Raw genomic sequence first — 17,232 nt, forward strand, 5'->3', positions numbered from 1 at the left:
TTTGTATGGTTTAAAGCAATCTGTGTGCGTGTGGTATAATCGCCTCAGTAAATATTTGCTGAAAGAAAGTTACATAAATTATGTTATTTGTCCATGTATTTTTATAAAGAAAATGTCATCAAAATTTGTTACACTTGCTATTTATGTTGGTGACATAAATCTTATTGGAACTCCGGAAGAGCTCCAAGAGGGTCTTAAAAATACTTTTACATGGACAAAGTGTACCCATTAAGTACACCAATGAATATTCAATCACTTGAAGTGAATAAGGATCTGTTCCAACCTCTAGAAGAGGATGAAGAGCTCCTTGGTCCTGAAATACTCTATCTCGGTGTAGATGGTGCACTTATTTATCTTGCTAATGCTAACAAAAGTGGTGCAGATCGTATTGGTAATGCAGATGCAGGTTATTTATCTGATCCCCATGAAGCTCGATCTCAAACCGGCTACGTATTTACATATGGAGGTACTATCATATCATGACGCTCCACAAAACAATCTATTGTTGCTACTTCTTCAAATCACGCTGAGATAATAGCTATTCATGAAGCAAGTAGGGAATGCGTATGGTTGAGATCAATAATTCATTTTATTCGAGAAAAATGTGGTTTGAAATGTGAGAAAAGACCCACAATTTTATACGAAGACAATGCTGCATGCATAGCTCAATTGAAGGGAGGATTTATAAAAGGAGATAGAACGAAGCACATTTCACCAAAATTATTCTACACACACGATCTTCAGAAAAGTGGTGACATTGATGTGCAACAAATCCGTTCAAGTGATAATCCAGCAGATTTATTCACTAAATCTTTGTCAACTTCAACTTTTGAGAAGATGATATACAAGATTGGAATGCGGAGACTCAAATATTTGAAACAAAGTTTTCATCAGGGGGAGTAAAATACGCAATGCACTCTTTTTCCCTTATAAAGTTTTTAATGAGACACCTAACAATGCGTATTACTAAATATGTGTACTCTTTTTCCTTCACTAGGATTTTTTCCCACGTGGCTTTTCCTAGTAAGGTTTTAATGAGACACATTATCTTTTAATGAACATCCAAGGGGGAGTGTTATAAATATATTATATTATGGATGTACATTTAGTACTCCGTTGTAAATAATCTTCCTGAAGAAGCTTATCCATATGGGACTCCACCGTAAATATGTTTATCTATTTAGTACTCTATTGGAAATAAGCTTCCTGAAGAAGCTTATCACTTCGGTACCCGGTTATGGATAAACATTAGATTATCCATATTTGGTATAGTAGCAGCTTATACAGCAACTTGCAGTAGCAGCTTATACAGCAACTTGCAGTAGCAGCTTACACAACAACTTGCGTAGCAACTTACACAGTAGCTTGTAGTAGCAGCTTACACAACAGCTTGCGTAGCAGCTTACACAACAACTTCCTTTCTTCTATAAATAGAAAAGATTTCAGTTCATTATGTACATCAATTTGAATCAGAATAATATATCAGTTTCTATCTATACTTGTATTTACTTTATAGCCTTTATTTTATAACAAAAATATATATTTTGCATTTTCTTCTTCTAACAATATGCATTTTTGTTTTGCTATTGATTAAGTTTTTACAAATCAACACTATGCGGGCTTTCAGCCTTGCTTTTCTCTCGCTGAGATTTTGATCACTGCCATTTTCTTCCTTTTGTTTTTTCGAGTAAGAGATTGATTGAATATTTGAATAAAATAAATTGGCACTGATCACTGCCATTTCCACTCTTCCACAGCTTTTTCTTACCTTTTTCCTCTCCACTAATAACACTAATGGCGGAATCCGATGAAACACCGTCACCGGCGACGACACCATCCACCGCCCCAATATACATTCACCCACGCAGGGAGCCATTTGAACACGGCCTATTACCGATCCCGAAGCTAATCTTCACCGACGGAACACAAACCCTAGGTCCAATTAAGGACAAGCTATTATCCTCCCTTTCGTCCTCCGAGTCAAGTACTACGAACCAACGCGTTAACACGGAATCCATTGCTGAGTCCCTTCAGATCTCGCTCGAACACGCTCGCCTCGTCCTCGAAACCATTGCTTGTGTTCTTCACTCCGATTCGGACCCTCTCGTTACCGCTAAGCCCTCCGAGGTCGGCTCTATCGGTGTTAATGTGTTTGATTTGGTTGTATTTTTGTACATTCAGAGTTACAAAAGGTTGCTTCCTAAAGGACATAAGGATTCAGCTGCCGTAGCTGATGTTTGGCCTTCTACTTCGGCTTTCGACGGGTTCTTGTCCGCATTGTCGCCGTTGCAGGTGAGGACATTGTTCCAAACTCGGCATTTTTGTGAATGTGTAGTTCCTAAATTAGAGTTTAAGTTATATAAACATAAGAATTGTTTACTTTATCATGTCACCAAAGGGTAAGCCTTCTTATATGTGGGATTTATACTCCTGAAAACAAGATTAATTACCTGGCAAAGTAGGTAAAAGGTGGCTTGATGGTGTAAAAATTCCTTACATTGTGGTGTATATAACTTAAAACTCTTCTAATTATCATTGATGATTTGTCTGGTGATGGTGTTGTGGTATATATAACTTAAAGCTCTTCTAATTATCAGTTATTTGATTTGTTTACTGAGCTTTCTTTGCATTTTTGGTTATTTGTTGGAAGCTTTTAGTTGTAGTTATGGTTTTTTAATAGGATTTAGATAATATGAAGAAGTTGTAAGATGAAATGTTTACCATGTTGAAAAGAACTTGAGAACTAATAAAGTGTTGTACTTGGTGTCAAAACTTTATACTAAGTAGAATAATATATATCTAGTAGAAAAGGTTTAAAATACTAGTTTATACTAAGTTGTAGGCGGAAAGAGTAGTGGTGGATGTTGTGGCCCTATGCAGAGGAAGATCTACGATTTGAATATGGGTTCGGGATTCTAGGATAGACCTCAGTGCTAATAGCAGGGTTCATAATTAAATATTTATACATATTTAGTGGATTTCTTAATACATATTTCGGATCTAGGCCAAAGCTTTTGGGTTTGACCGAACCCATAGCTAACACCGTGGATCCTCCCTGGTCCTATGCATGGAATTTCATAAGATTGTAGATAGGCCTATGGTTGTGCAAGTTTGCTTTCTTTTGATTCTTGGATCTTGATGAAGGATGCTTCCCGGGGCTCGTTTTTCTGACTATGTTAAATGACTTCCCTTCTTGATCTTAACGAGTCTGTTTTCTTTATTTGTGCTATTCATTTAAATAGTGTGGCATGTACCATGAAACACCCGTTGCACTGCTGTGAAATAATAACCAGAAGATTTGTTTCTGTCATTGCAGCTTGTACGTAGCAATAGTCGACGAAATATGCCATCACAATCTGATGAAGAGGCTCATCAGTTATCCTATTTACAAAAGCACCTGGGAAACATTCTGTCTCTTTTGTCAGAGGCAGTAGAAGGAGAGGGCGACGAAACACTGGTTTGTGAATTTCATACTTCATGTTTGTAACACCCCTCTTGTTATTCAACATACATGGTTTAGCTGATATCCTATGATTTCAACATGCAATGCTAAAAATAAAAATAAAGAATTCTAAGGGAGTTGATGCAGTATGGCCTTGGATTCTATGCGGTTTTAAGTTGTCTTGCAAGCTGGGGTGTGAATGTTTGAGAGAGAAACAATGCGAATACAAAAGAATTGGGAGGAACATAAATTTTTGTGGTTAACTGCTACAACTAGAAAGAAATTGAGGTGCAGGTGGGGAGGTTTGTATGCCTAGCAATACTAATGGAAAAACCCACTGGTGAATGATGTATAACTTCGGGCGTTGTTTTCCCCCTGCATCTACATGCTTGCCACTTGTATCGATGTAGAACAGCTTCCTTTCAAGTTTTTGCTTTGCCTTTCTTAGACCCACTTGGTTAACAGGTTAAAGTTTTTGCTTTATCTCTCTTAGACCACTTGGTTAGCAGGTTCAGGTTTGATTTGTTGAATTACTTTTGTCCTGGTCTTTATAAGTCATGCTTATGCAGTAAGACATTAACTATGCATCCAATTGATGAAAAAGATTTAATTATATTTGCGTTCATGTGACAGAGTCAACGGATATATTAACTTTTTAGTATCATGTAAAGTTCACTTTTCTTTCCTATGAGGTATCTTGGAAGGTTTGGATTGTCAATTGGGTTGGTTGGGCTCGAAGCTCGACAAGTCTGTCCATTAAGATCAGGATTCAGCCTTAGGTGGGTGTGAACTTAGCCAAGCGTGAGAATAAAGTTCAAGCAAGTGTGGGCCAGGACAAGTTCAACGCCCACTTCAACTTGTTCACTAAATAGTATGATTATTTCTAGTTTGCTTATGTGAATGTTATATGACAATTTGACTGGATAAAGAATTTAAGAAAAGAAGGAAACTTTTGACAGATAAGCTAAATGTGTATAAGATGCCCAAGTACCCTTACCTTCTTGTGATCCGAAAGATGCTATGTCATTCCTATAAGAGTATTTTATTAAATAAGAGTATGTTATTAAGGCAAAATGAGAATACCAGAAGTAAATAGGTGCATTAGAAAAAGGTGTCAATCTTTTTGGAACATGCTAAAGAGGAAAGAGTGTCACATAAAATCGAATCATATGAGTAGTTCTTTGTTTAATACTTCAATAAATAGTTAGTACACTCTTTATCCTGTATATAGAATTTAATATCATGTAGCCCCTTCTGGTAGTTCTAAAATTATTTCTACATTCTCTAGCCTAGGTTTATATGCTGTATTATCTATGTCTAGGCTCAGGTTGACCATAGAGTTTCATTGTTTAGAAGTTTTTCTTTTGGCGTCAAGTACAATTTACAAGGTTAGTTTACAGTGGAGACAAATGGATATACGTGGGAGGGATGCATGAGATTGTTTCTAGAAAGTAAGATAGTTTTTATTGTGAATATGTTTCCATTTTCAAATCATATTTACCAGTATCAAAGTGGGTTTTGTTTTCAAATAATATTTTCTGTTTCCAAATTCTATTTACCAATATCATGGCTAGTAATGGTGACTGGACGCTTTTTGTAGAAAATTATGTCCTTGTAAGTTTATATACGTGGGTACACTGCCTCGTATGTATGATTTCCCCATCAAGGTGACTAAACTTATTAACCAATCAAAAAGTTTACCAATAGCCTAGAACATATCATTCATGGGAATCATCGAACTGTAGAGGTCCATCACCATGTATTCGATATCCTACTGCTCTTTATATATTCGGGCCTGATACTTATGTGATTTGAGGATTTGACATGAGATTAGCACAGTTAGCCTCGGCATAGCTGATGATACTGAACCCTAGCCTTGTTGGATAGTTGTAGATATCACTGAAATTCATAATCATCATCCCCGACATTTTTTTCTTTCCGTCTATGTTCAAGCTCACGTCTTCTCTGGGAACATGAACATGACATTTTACATTTTAGTGATGCTAGTCTCAAGAACAATCTAGGCATAAGCAGCAGTGCTACATGAACTTTAAAACATTCTCTATATCACAAAGGAGGCACGCCTGATCTTAGGTTATCGATCAAACAAGCTAATTGAGATAAGTGAAGACGATTGATCGACTTGTCGAAGAAAAAAAAAGAAGGGAGATTATAGTTACTTGCTCACGGCAGTTGAAATTTGTGTAGCCTCTGATGTAGAACCCTGAGAGAGCATGTGTGAATATCCAATCTCCAAATTGTCATTTGATGGAAATGATACTTCAAGTAACAAATGTTATTTATTCGGGGCTGTTGGCAGAGTCTGTCATTTTTCTTTGATGAGTAAAAGGTGAGTCTGTCCTTTAACTATGTGGAAGAAGGTATATGAATGGGGGAGTCCCGTAGGTACATAGTGGAGTATTTTCTCTAGAATTTGGCAATCTCCAATGCACTTAATTCCCGTGCATCAAATTTCACAGGTTGTGCAAGGATAATGGCCATTAAATGGATTCTAACTGCAGATATGCCAGCCAAATGCACTTTTTGTCACTCTGGAACTGCGTGCACATGATGTTACCTGTCAGGCCTTCTTTTCCAACTTTTATGCCTCGTGATAGAATTCTTCCTGGGTGACGATTGGAGCCCTCTCTAATGAACTTGGGGTAGTTATGATGCCCTCTGTTATGCTGATTTCCACGATATTGTAGGATCTAAGAAAAAACAAAATTACCCTAGTAATTGCATTTTGTGAAACTCTCAGTGACAACTGATGCCAGGAAGTTTAGAAACTGAAACATCTATTGCTGAACCTGTTGCCTAAATTTATGCCTGTTTGCAGCCATTTCTCTTACCTTTGTGTCATAGAGTACTGGGTAAAGATATAATGTAAAGCTGACCAATTAGTGTAATGCCTTTAGGTTCTGTCCGCAGAGAAATTTGAGCATCTTGGTTTTCTATTCTATTTTGGTGAAAAGGGATCTGAGAGAATCCCATTGAGTCAGAATGCCCCATTTTTTGCCAATTCAGATCCAGACATGCCAGCTGTTCCTGTTCCTGCAGCTCAAGTACATGATTGGCTGCTACAAAATATAGCGTCTGCTCTGGAACGCATTACTGAGAGGGCTTCTGCGAAGGAAAATGGACCAACCAGTGCCATCGACCAGGATGTGCCAATGGCTGATGTCTCTGCAAGTTCAGTAAAGAGTTCATTGAGTCCTAGAGGCCCAAATTTCATTGAGGGAATCTCGAAAACATCATATGTACGTCAGCCAAATGATCTTAAAGGCTCTTCTGTGAAGGTAAATTTTAACTGACTTTATCTTATTGTCTTATGCTAAAACGTAATTTTACCAATAAAAAAAACTGAATTTATTTTATTGTTGTTGTCAAAGATATAAGTTGCATGATTCAATATAAATTGATACTGCTTCTGTGAGACAAGTATTTTGTCGGTGGCACAGGAATCTTTCCTTAGTCTTTAATATTTCGATCTGGTCTCTAGAATTTTTAAAATAAAATGACCTCAGTGGTCTGATTCAAGGAAGCTTATTCTGAATGTGCTTCTTTTGCCACCATTTTAATGCATATTCTTGGTTTTGAATTGAATCATAACAAGTGTGCCTGAAATATTTATAATTTGTTGGTGCTTTCTGTTCTAGAAGAGACAGGATTCTATCTTACCCATTTGTGAAGTTATATCAAGATATAATATCGTCAGCTACTTTCTTCTACAAATGTCAGGCATAAAATATCTGGAGTTGGTTTTATTGCAATCAGAATAGTAAAGATTCTATTGCAATCAGCTTTTGCACTATTCTCATAATAATACTGAATTCAACCCGTTCTTGTGTTGATATCCAATTGCTCTCTTCCTGGTAGAGTTTCTGATAGAAGGTCCACAATTCCCTTATCTAAGTCCTGTTCCTCTGTGCATTACCTGTCATCAATGGATACCCTTCCAGTATACTCCTCCCTCTTGAATTGGAAACACAGTAATGTGGAGCTTAGTCGCAGTGCCGTTTGGCGAACATTCCGTATTTTTAAAAGAACATCAGACAATTGGGCTGGAACTTAAAGAACACAAACTTCAGACACATCACACAGATAATAAGATGCTGCACGGGTGCTCCAGAACACCATTTTTATTGAAGAATTTTAATTTCCAGTAATGTGCTGTAATCTGTGTATGTGCGCACTTGTCTTTATGTTCTGATGTTTGTTCTCATGATCAATGCTATTGTGAAGTTGGAAAACTAGAATTATCTATAAAGATTCTAATGTAGAAGAACTGTCTTTATATGTTTGTTATATTAATTTAATATCTGAAGCTATTAATATTAATTGTGCACTTGTCCCAAAAAAGGGCTAAATATTCTAAGTTAACAGCAAGGAGATTTCCTCTTACATGGCATCATGTATCTGAGAATCTACTTGCTTAATAGTTGATTCATTGAAGTAGTTTTCTGTTGGCAACTTATTTTGGGGCCTCTTTGGTATGTTACTTCTTTTGATTTCTTGGTTTCATGTCTAACTGATCAGCAATAGCTTCAACATATATCTGGAATTCTGGCTGTTGTTTGATTTATTTTTTGACAATTTTAAAGCATCATTACTCATGTGTCCTAGGGGCTAGTGTGTCAAGATACAAGTCCCTTGTCAGTTTGGCGATAGATCGTTCGAGGCTAGAAGAGAAATGCACTCTCGGAGTATGTGGAAAATGATAGGAAGAAGTATTGGATAAGTTGTTGGTATAGGGCTTTACTACTGTATTAAGTGAAAGCCAATAGATGCGACAGAGCGACGTGCACGGAGTACAAGATGATACTAAGGAGTGGTCTTGGATGTGAAGCAAAAGAGTGGATTGGGAAAGTAGAAAAATTGCATAAAACTGAGAATTCGATATTGACACTAAAAGCGACAAAGCAAATAACATGTGAGGACAAGTTAGAAAAGAGGGAGCATGAAGCTTAGAAATTACTGTTAATATACAATAGAAGGAAAGCACCCTCCACTTCCAACCAAGAGGTTGTGAGTTCGAGTCACCCCAAGAGCAAAGGTGGGAGTTCTTGGAGGGAAGGATGTCGGGGGTCTATTTGGAAACAGCCTCTCTACCCCAGGTAGGGGTAAGGTCTGCATACACACTACCCTCCCCATACCCCACTAGTGGGATTATACTGGGTTGTTGTTGTTGTATTGTCTTGATCCTACATTGATACTTGAAGAAAAGTAGCAATTGGAAGTATAAATGAGTCTAAAGGCTAGGGCCTTCATCGTTTTCCTTTACTTGTCAAAAAAGGGGGGGGGGGGGGCTAGGGCCTTGACCTCAAGAATTGTGGTGGTTGAATGAAGTAGTCAAATAGTTGTTAAAGAAAAAAAGAGTTATACAGGAAGTTACCTACAACAGAAGATGAATAAGTCTTTAAAGAGTTATCGAGTTAAGAGAGAAATTGAGGTATGTGATTAGCAAAGGGAGAGGTGCAGCTTTAGATGGTTTATACAAAAGTTGATGCGAAAAGGGAGAAAGAAATGCATAAGTTGATACAACAGGGGAGAGGATAAAGACTTGGACCAAGTTCAGTATGTTAAAGATGACTCTTGACAAGGTTTGACAAGAGACAGTGAGATTAAAGAGAAAATGAAGATGCTATAGCAATCAATTGCTCAACAGAAATCACAAAGATAGCTTTATAGATCTTCGTACATTTGTGACAAAACCTTAGTTGCATTTGTAGAGGTCTAATGAAGTAAAGGATGACCTGAAAATGGTTTAAAAACCTGTGATCCTGATAATTTTGAAGTGCTTGGAGAGATTGGAGTACTATGTTTAGTTAAGATTAACCCAACTATTTTAATGTTATATTAAGAAGTAGAAAGTAGCCAAACGAGTGGGGTATCCTTCATTTAGAATTGTGAGACATTCAAAATTGTGAAAACTATCTGTGATATTAACTTATGAATCATGATGGAATGTTATTGAAGATTGATGATCATAAATTTAGAGATTAGTGCAGGATCAATTTGGATTTATGCATCGTAGATCTACAACATAGGTTGTATTTCTGATTGGAAAGTTGATGAAAGAAGAAGAGGAAGAGGATCTCAATGATAGTAGTTGCGCTAAATAAAGCTTATAATATAAAGCAAAGAAAAGCCCTTAGGTTGATGCTTGAGATGAAAGGAACTCATATCAAATATATATATGTCATGAAGGATATGTATGATGGAGCGATCACTATTGTGAAAATGGCGAAGAGAGATATAGAGGAACTTTCGTGGATTTATACCAGGAATCTGGCTTGTGCCCCTATTTGTTTACCTTTGTTGTGGATGAGTGAACTAACTTGCCCTGGTTTTAAATGATTTAACTGTAGGTATATAGATAAGGTTCTTTGGGCAGCCCGGTGCACAAAGCTCTCGCTATGCGCGGGGTTCGGGGAAGGGCCGGACCACAGGGGTATATAAGATAAGGTTCCTTGGTGCATGTTTTTCTTTTGTGTATAATGTTCTGTCAATTTAGGAAACAAGAGAGGTAATCAATCAAAAATGGTATTATATAGAAGCACTCTTAAGAATTGGGGTTTTACGATATGTAGTAGTAAGATAGAATATATGTACCACAAGTTTTTTGTTCACGTGAAGGTAAAGTGATATTTGATGCGATTGTAATGCTTAAATGCAGACAATTCACATATTTAGGCCAGACATTCAAGGGAAAAAGGCATGACAGAGAAAGATGTTTTATTTTAGATCAGAACACAATAGTTGAAATAGATGAGGGTGATGGAACTCATGGAAGTAATACCCAATTGAAAGATGCCTACCAAAGTAACAAAGTAAGTTTCATTGAGCAATTTTGAGACCAATAATATAGTGATGGTGAATGTTGGGCTTTTGGGAAACTTGGGCTTTTGAGGCGCAACATATCAACAAGATAATCATCGTAGACAAGTTGTACATGATTCAACAAGATAAAAATGACTGCATCCGATAGAGGATGCAAATAGTAGAGATAGATGGCAAAAGAAAGGTCACGTGAGATAGTTTAGCCAAGGCTTACAGACATCTATATGCATTAGTTTCATTTGTGCACGACACAATTATGAGTGAAGGTGCTAAAAAGAGATGAGGTAGATCTAAAATTACCTCGACCAAAATTGTTATGAAAGACCTGCTATCTCTTGGGATTAATGTGACTTAGTTAAGAACCTATTGTGGAAGCAAAGGATCCATATAGGCAATACCAACTTGCATTAAATATCAGTTGTCGTTTCACTTGTATTAGGTCTAATGCTTGCCAAGAGCTTTTTAGTTTTCTTAAAACTCAGTATATAAATGTGGTTTAGAAAACCTCTAGTTTAGAGAATCCCTTAAGAATAAAATGGACTCGAATAGGAAAAATAGGTGTAGAGGGCTCATATAGCCAACCACAATTAGTTTGGAATTTGAGTCATGATTGATTGGTCAATTGAAAGCCAATCTCATAAAAAGAGAAAGCTATGTCTTTAGGATGGAAATGGTTGATCAGCTTGTATGTGTTTCTTTAGCTATGCGCTCAGACATTAATAAATGGGCAGCCAAGTGCATTAAGCGGGGTATTAAGCTCCCGCTATGCGCGGGGTCGGGGGAAGGGCCGGACCACAAAGGTATATCATACGCAGCCTTACCCTGCATTTATGTAAGAGGCTATTTCCACGGCTCGAACCCGGCTCAGACATTAATGTCTTTGGTAAATCCCAACTTAGTCTCAACTCCCAAAACCTTGTGAGGCTGTTACAGTTGTGGATTAAAACATGAAATGACTTTGCATTGGTAAAATCTTTAGCCTTTCTTTTTGCTTTGGTTAAAATGAATGTCATATGTTCTTTAGGTAATGCTTCGGGCTTGTAATCCAACGACGACAACAATTACTCCCTCCGTTTTAATTTATTTGTCTTAGTTTGGCTTGACACAAAATTTAATAGAGAGGAAGACTTTTGAAACTTGTGGTCTTAAGTATGCCATAATATTTGTGTGGCTATAATACTTTTGAAACTTGTGGTCTTAAACAAGCCATAACATTTGTGTGGCTATAAAAGCTTCCCATTAAGGAAATATAAAAATGTGCCAATCTTTTTGAAACGGACTAATACGGAAATACTGCTAATCGTTTTGAAACGGAGGGAGTATTTGTCAGTCCCAAACAAGTTGGGGACTTGTTATCCAATAGAAAATAATTCTGCAGCATTCTATCAACTTCTCTTTTATGCTTTGTGCAGTCATCTAAATTAGTTTAAAAAGAGGGACTTTTACATGGATCTTGATATTGAAACTTTCTCCATTTCATTTTTCTGTGTTCTGCTCAGGTTGTCAATTGCCATGAATCAGTCATTTACATTTTAGCACCTCTGAAATATGCTACAGTATACGGATGCTCTGATGCAACCATTTTCCTGGGAGCTGTTGGCAAGGTAGGTTCGCTGAGAGTTCAGGAAGATTTGCATGTTCCTTCTTAAGTTGGTATTCAGATTATCAATGTGAAAAGCAATTGTGGATTTTAAACTTTGTGAGAGTTTGTTGTTACCTGGCACCCAGAGATTTTGGATTTGCATTCTTGTTCTCTTCTCACGTACATGCTAGGCACGGAAAAGTCAGCTAGACATACATGCAATAAGATGAAAAAGAAAGAAATTCATGCTTTATCAAACTGATGTTTTCTACTTTGTTGCTTTCTGCTGCCACTTAGAAGTCTATGCATTTTTTAAATTAGCCGTGATTTTGAAATCTCAATATAAAAACTAAACAGTTACCTGAGGTGTTTAATTTTTGGGTCAAGGTGTAACGAATACCACATAAACCATAGTTTCTGCTTGTCTTATGAGTTAATTGATTTATGACTGCATATATTTCACCATTATGTGTCCGATTCTCTAGATGAAATATGAGCATTTCGCTTTGTAACCTCTTTTACAGGCTGTAAGAGTTGAGCACTGTGAACGTGTGCATGTGATAGCAGCGGCTAAACGTATCTGTATCATCAACTGTCGTGAATGTGTATTTTTCCTGGGAGTAAATCAAACACCACTTGTTGTTGGTGATAACCATAAATTGCAGGTGAATCTTAAACTTCTACACTGCTGCTGAATAAATTTCATCTTATTCCATGGATCACCAATTCTCTCATTTTATTTTTAATGCTTATATGCCACTCACTCGGTGGCATTGAATTTCATTGCAAACTCAGAATGTATCCCAAGAGTCCATTTTCATTTGCTTTTGCTATCATTGATCTTACACTAGCATTTTGTTCTTATTTTTTATGATTAAGTGGAAAATGACTAAAATACCAGCAGTTCTTGGTCTTGGGTCTGTTTTTCATATCTGGATCCCTGCAAGAAAAAGGAGTTTCAAATAGACACCATGGCAGATACCTTATGAACCATGCAGCTCTTTGTTTAGGTAATCTGAGGGTCCTATCTGGGTGCAAACTGCAAAATATAAGCACCTGATCAGAAACTGTTTCTGTCACGTGTCAGACAACATGGGGCAAGCACAATTGGAAATGTGGCTGTCAGTTTAGCGCAATTGAGAGGTTTGGAAGCCTATTTGGTTTGTGGTAATTTTCTTGAAATAGTTGAATAGTGGAGATAAATTTAAGTTTTGCGATTTCATTAAATGATGGAGCAGAATGTGTGCCTAGTGGAATTGACTGTCTGTTCAATTTAGAAAATTGTCAGTTCAATATAGAAAATTGAGATACTAAATTTTGGCATGAGGTATATATGGATAGCCAGAGGTGAAAAATTTAACTTTAGGGATTCTACTAGGTGTACTTTACTTTATATTACCAGGTCCACCGACGTCCCGCTTAAACCATGAACAAGTTGTGAACAATAAGGAAGCTAAGAAGTGATCAAAAGACCAGTGATGGATAGTCTAACTCCAACCACGATAAGTGAACTTCGAGTCACCAACGGAGTAAAGTGGGAAAATGCCACTGTTTGGCTTCTGGGTTGGGGGCTTTGGGGATGGAATGGGGGGGGGGGGTGTGTGTTAGGGTTTACCATATCCCCCCAAAAAAGGCGATTGATGCTGCAATGACCTGTGACATTATCTTCCGTACCTTTTATACCCATCTACTAAGTCGTGTACTAAATAGATGGTGCATCTTAATAGGTTTTATCTCGCAGCAGTAGTTTTATTGGGCACATTCCTGCTAAGAATTCTTTGGATTGGTGGCTCTTTTGCTTTAAGATCCACGTTTTGCGACTAAGTTGGTTGCACTTAAGGATGTGGCCTAACAGTGTTTTGGATAGCGTGCGGCGGCAAATAGCGACGAGGGCCTGCTTCACTGAGGCGAGAGGCACGCAGCGAAGCACTCGCCTTTTTGATGTGAAGCGACAATTTATACAAAAACATAAAATATTATATACATATAACTAAAAACTCAATGTCAAGTCAATATGCAATTAATTCCACTATATAAAGAAGACAAAAAATAGAGCAAAAAAAAAAAAATGATTCTGCCTTTGCAAACACTGCCTCTGGAAAAAAACAGCAAAGAAAAAAAGACAAAAAAAATAGAGCAAAACAAAAAATTGATTCTGCCTTTGGAAACAGCAAAGAAAGAAGAACAAAAATGAAATTTTTGCCTCTGGAAAAACAGCAAATAAAGAAGAAGACAAAACAGAGCAAAAAAAAAAAAAAAATAAGAGAAGAAGAAAAGCCTCAGTTTTTGCTCGACAAAAACACCACAAATACAGACCCTATTTGGCTCTGTTTCTATCTGACAAAAAACAGAAGAAAAAAAATAGAAAGAAGAAAGAAGAAAGAAGAAGAAGCAGCATACCTCTGTTTTTTCGCTATTGAAGCTTGTAGAAGATGAAGCCAGATGACGAGGAAGAAGACGGAAGAAGACTGTTGGTTTGTTCACCGGTGAAAATCCCTAATCACTGAAGTTTTTTTGTTCGCAGGTGAAGATCGAAGCCCTAATTCCCGACTTGAGTCTTCTCCCTTTCTCTCTTTTTTTTTTTTTTAAAAATAGCGGCGCTACAGTCGCTACTCGCGACACTGTCGCCTCACGCAACACACCCTGAAGCGAGCGCTATTTGGAATCGCAACGCAATATATGCTCTGAAGCGACACACCCTCGCCTCGCCTCGCCTCACGCTATTAGCGCTGAGGCGAGCGCTATTTATAACACTGCTGTAGTCAAAGAAGTAGGAGAACCACGAAGTCCGAGATCCATATCCCAGGGAAGCAGAAAATGCTAGCAAAAAAGCCCATTTTGTGTGACGACTGATTTGGTGTGTCGGGATCGTTACCTTATTTCTCTTTCCCGTTATGCTCTTATTACTTGATAATCCTATTTTACCATTTACCTTGTTTTTCTACTTAACTCCACCCTATACCCTATTTTATCTTTATCATATTATAATTTCTTCATTCTCATCTACTTTAGACATCTCCACCGCATATTTCAGATTCATTTGCTACTCTTATATCCAATTAGAAACCACAAGTATTTCTCTTTCTTACTTATGCAATCAGACATCTCTACCACATATTTCAGGTTCATTTGCTACTCTTATAGCCAATTAGTAACCACAAGTATTTCTCTTTCTTACTTCGTATGCAATTATTATGTACTAGTTCATGATTTCTCTTTTTTTTTTTTTTAAAAAAAAAACTTGGTGCAATCATTATTTGTCATAATTTTTGTTTGTCGTTGTTTGCTTTAGTAGTATATGTTAAAAAACAGTAGCCAAGAAGGAAGTATATGGCTATTAGACATGAATTGCGATCAGACGTCTAGTTCCTTGCAACTCTCAATCATAAGCATATTATCAGTAACACCAATATTTTTATGATTAATTTAGCGGTATTACCAGCGAAAACAACTACTAGTATATTTTACAACAAGGGGTTGTTAGTAAATTATCAATTATTATACAATACCATATAATGAAATCAAACAATAGAAATGTTACTTAACCACAAGAAAAGATACAATCTATTTGAATTTGTATCCACAAAATAATACAATACATTATAGAACTATAAATTATGAAGTGATGGATAACAACCATCCAAACAAGCTGTAGATGATTTCTTCGTATCTGCCTAAAGCCTTAGTGGGCAGATTTATCCGGTACCTGTGCTGGTGGGAGGTAGCAGGTACTCGGGGAATAGTCGAGGTGCGTGCAAGCTGATTCAGACATAAACATCATAAAAAAAATATTTTCCTAAGCTGACTGGGGCTTGGTTAATGCATTTCTATTTTTATTATCAGATGTAAGAGTTGACAGTAGAGTGTTCTGTGTTTTCTCATTATATGCATCTCTATTCTATTTATTGTGACAGTATGCTCCTAGCTTCAGAGTTAACAGTTCCACGGAATTTTAGATTCTGAGCGCCGTTCATGTTTCATGGTTTTATCAGGTGGCTCCATACAATACTTTTTACTCCCAGCTGGAGGAGCACCTGAATGTAGTTGGTATTGATCCAGCCATCAACAAATGGGATGAACCTGTGGCTCTTGGCGTTGTTGATCCACATGATTCGCTTTCACATCCTGCAGGTGTTTCTGATGTTCAGACTGAGTCCGCCAGTCGCATAGTCCCCGATCAGTTCACTAACTTTTTGGTATGTTTAAACAATCTGGATGACGAGTTCATATTTGAGTTTTATTTTTCAATTTACATAGTATTGCTTCCAGTTTCAATCGTCCTGTATCCTTGTTAGTTTCCGAAACTGAAATCTGAATTCTGTCAAAGGAACGTTTGCTGAAAATCTGTTGCTTTATGATTATGATTTGCATGCTAAAAAGAACACATCTCCATGTCCACAGATTCCAAACTGGTTTGAAGGTGAACAATCTGGGTCTACAAAAAACAATCCATTCCCTTTACCTGATGCTTACATGGCATCGCAGCAGAGAAGGGTAAGTTGAAAAACTTTTACTTCTTTTTTGTAATTATTTTGTATAACATTTGTTTACCCCATTGCCATTTGTTGTTCTTATGCCTTCAGTAGTACAGTCCATTCCATGTTCTAATGGTTTATCTGAGTTGTCAAACTTTTGCTTTATCGTCATTCATACTTAATGTTTCAGCAAAAAAACTTGGAGGAGATTAAGCAGAACTTGCGGGAAGCTGATCTTGAAGAGAGCCGGAAAAAGGAATTAACAACAGCTCTCCATCAGTGCTTTAACGACTGGTTATATGGTAATTGTGATGGTTTAAATTTTCGTGTGTAATGGAAACTAGTTTGCTCCTTCTCTCTCACCCATTCTCCCATAATTTGTCAGCTTCAGGAAATATACGGCAATTGTACTGTCTTCAAAATGAATAGAGTTCTACAGAGGTCATGCAGCAGTTTGCAAAGACAGTAGCAGAAACACGACTTTCCCTGTAGATTTCGGTTTCGTCACAGCAAGTTCCTCTTTTGCCATTTCTTTTGGTGCTTGAGGCAGCTGATGAGTTTTAATGCTATTGCCTGTGCAGCTATGAACAAGTTCAAACTTTTGTACCGTTGTGCAGATTTAAGTTAGAATGGCTTTTTGTACTGCATTTCATTAAAGCAGAATGCATTCTCCTGTACTAATATGGTAGCTTGTATTTTTAACATTAGGTTCTCCATTTTTCCTGACTTACTAGGTTCTGAAATATAGCATTCTGTTTTAGCATTTGCTTGCTTTGGCTTGTTGGGTTCCTGTATACAAATAAGAGATGCTGAAGAGAGGCCAGTATTTTGTAGAACTGGTCACATTGACCCTGAAAAGAATCAATTTTGTATTCTAAATGCATTTCTGA

General features: G+C 37.1%; 1 protein-coding gene across 1 annotated transcript; it reads left to right on the forward strand.

The window, feature by feature from the left end:
• Positions 1 to 1,562: 1,562 nt before the first annotated feature.
• Positions 1,563 to 17,232, forward strand: LOC107792362 (uncharacterized). The gene is made up of 9 exons (XM_075254613.1): positions 1,563 to 2,292; positions 3,317 to 3,457; positions 6,361 to 6,741; positions 11,785 to 11,889; positions 12,392 to 12,532; positions 15,860 to 16,063; positions 16,269 to 16,361; positions 16,533 to 16,644; positions 16,728 to 17,232. The coding sequence occupies exons 1-9, from the start codon at positions 1,795 to 1,797 to the stop codon at positions 16,769 to 16,771; spliced, it is 1,719 nt and encodes a 572-aa protein (XP_075110714.1). The 5' UTR covers positions 1,563 to 1,794; the 3' UTR covers positions 16,772 to 17,232.

This window comes from Nicotiana tabacum, chromosome 6 (assembly GCF_000715075.1).
Source record: "Nicotiana tabacum cultivar K326 chromosome 6, ASM71507v2, whole genome shotgun sequence".
Classification (NCBI taxonomy): domain Eukaryota; kingdom Viridiplantae; phylum Streptophyta; class Magnoliopsida; order Solanales; family Solanaceae; genus Nicotiana; species Nicotiana tabacum.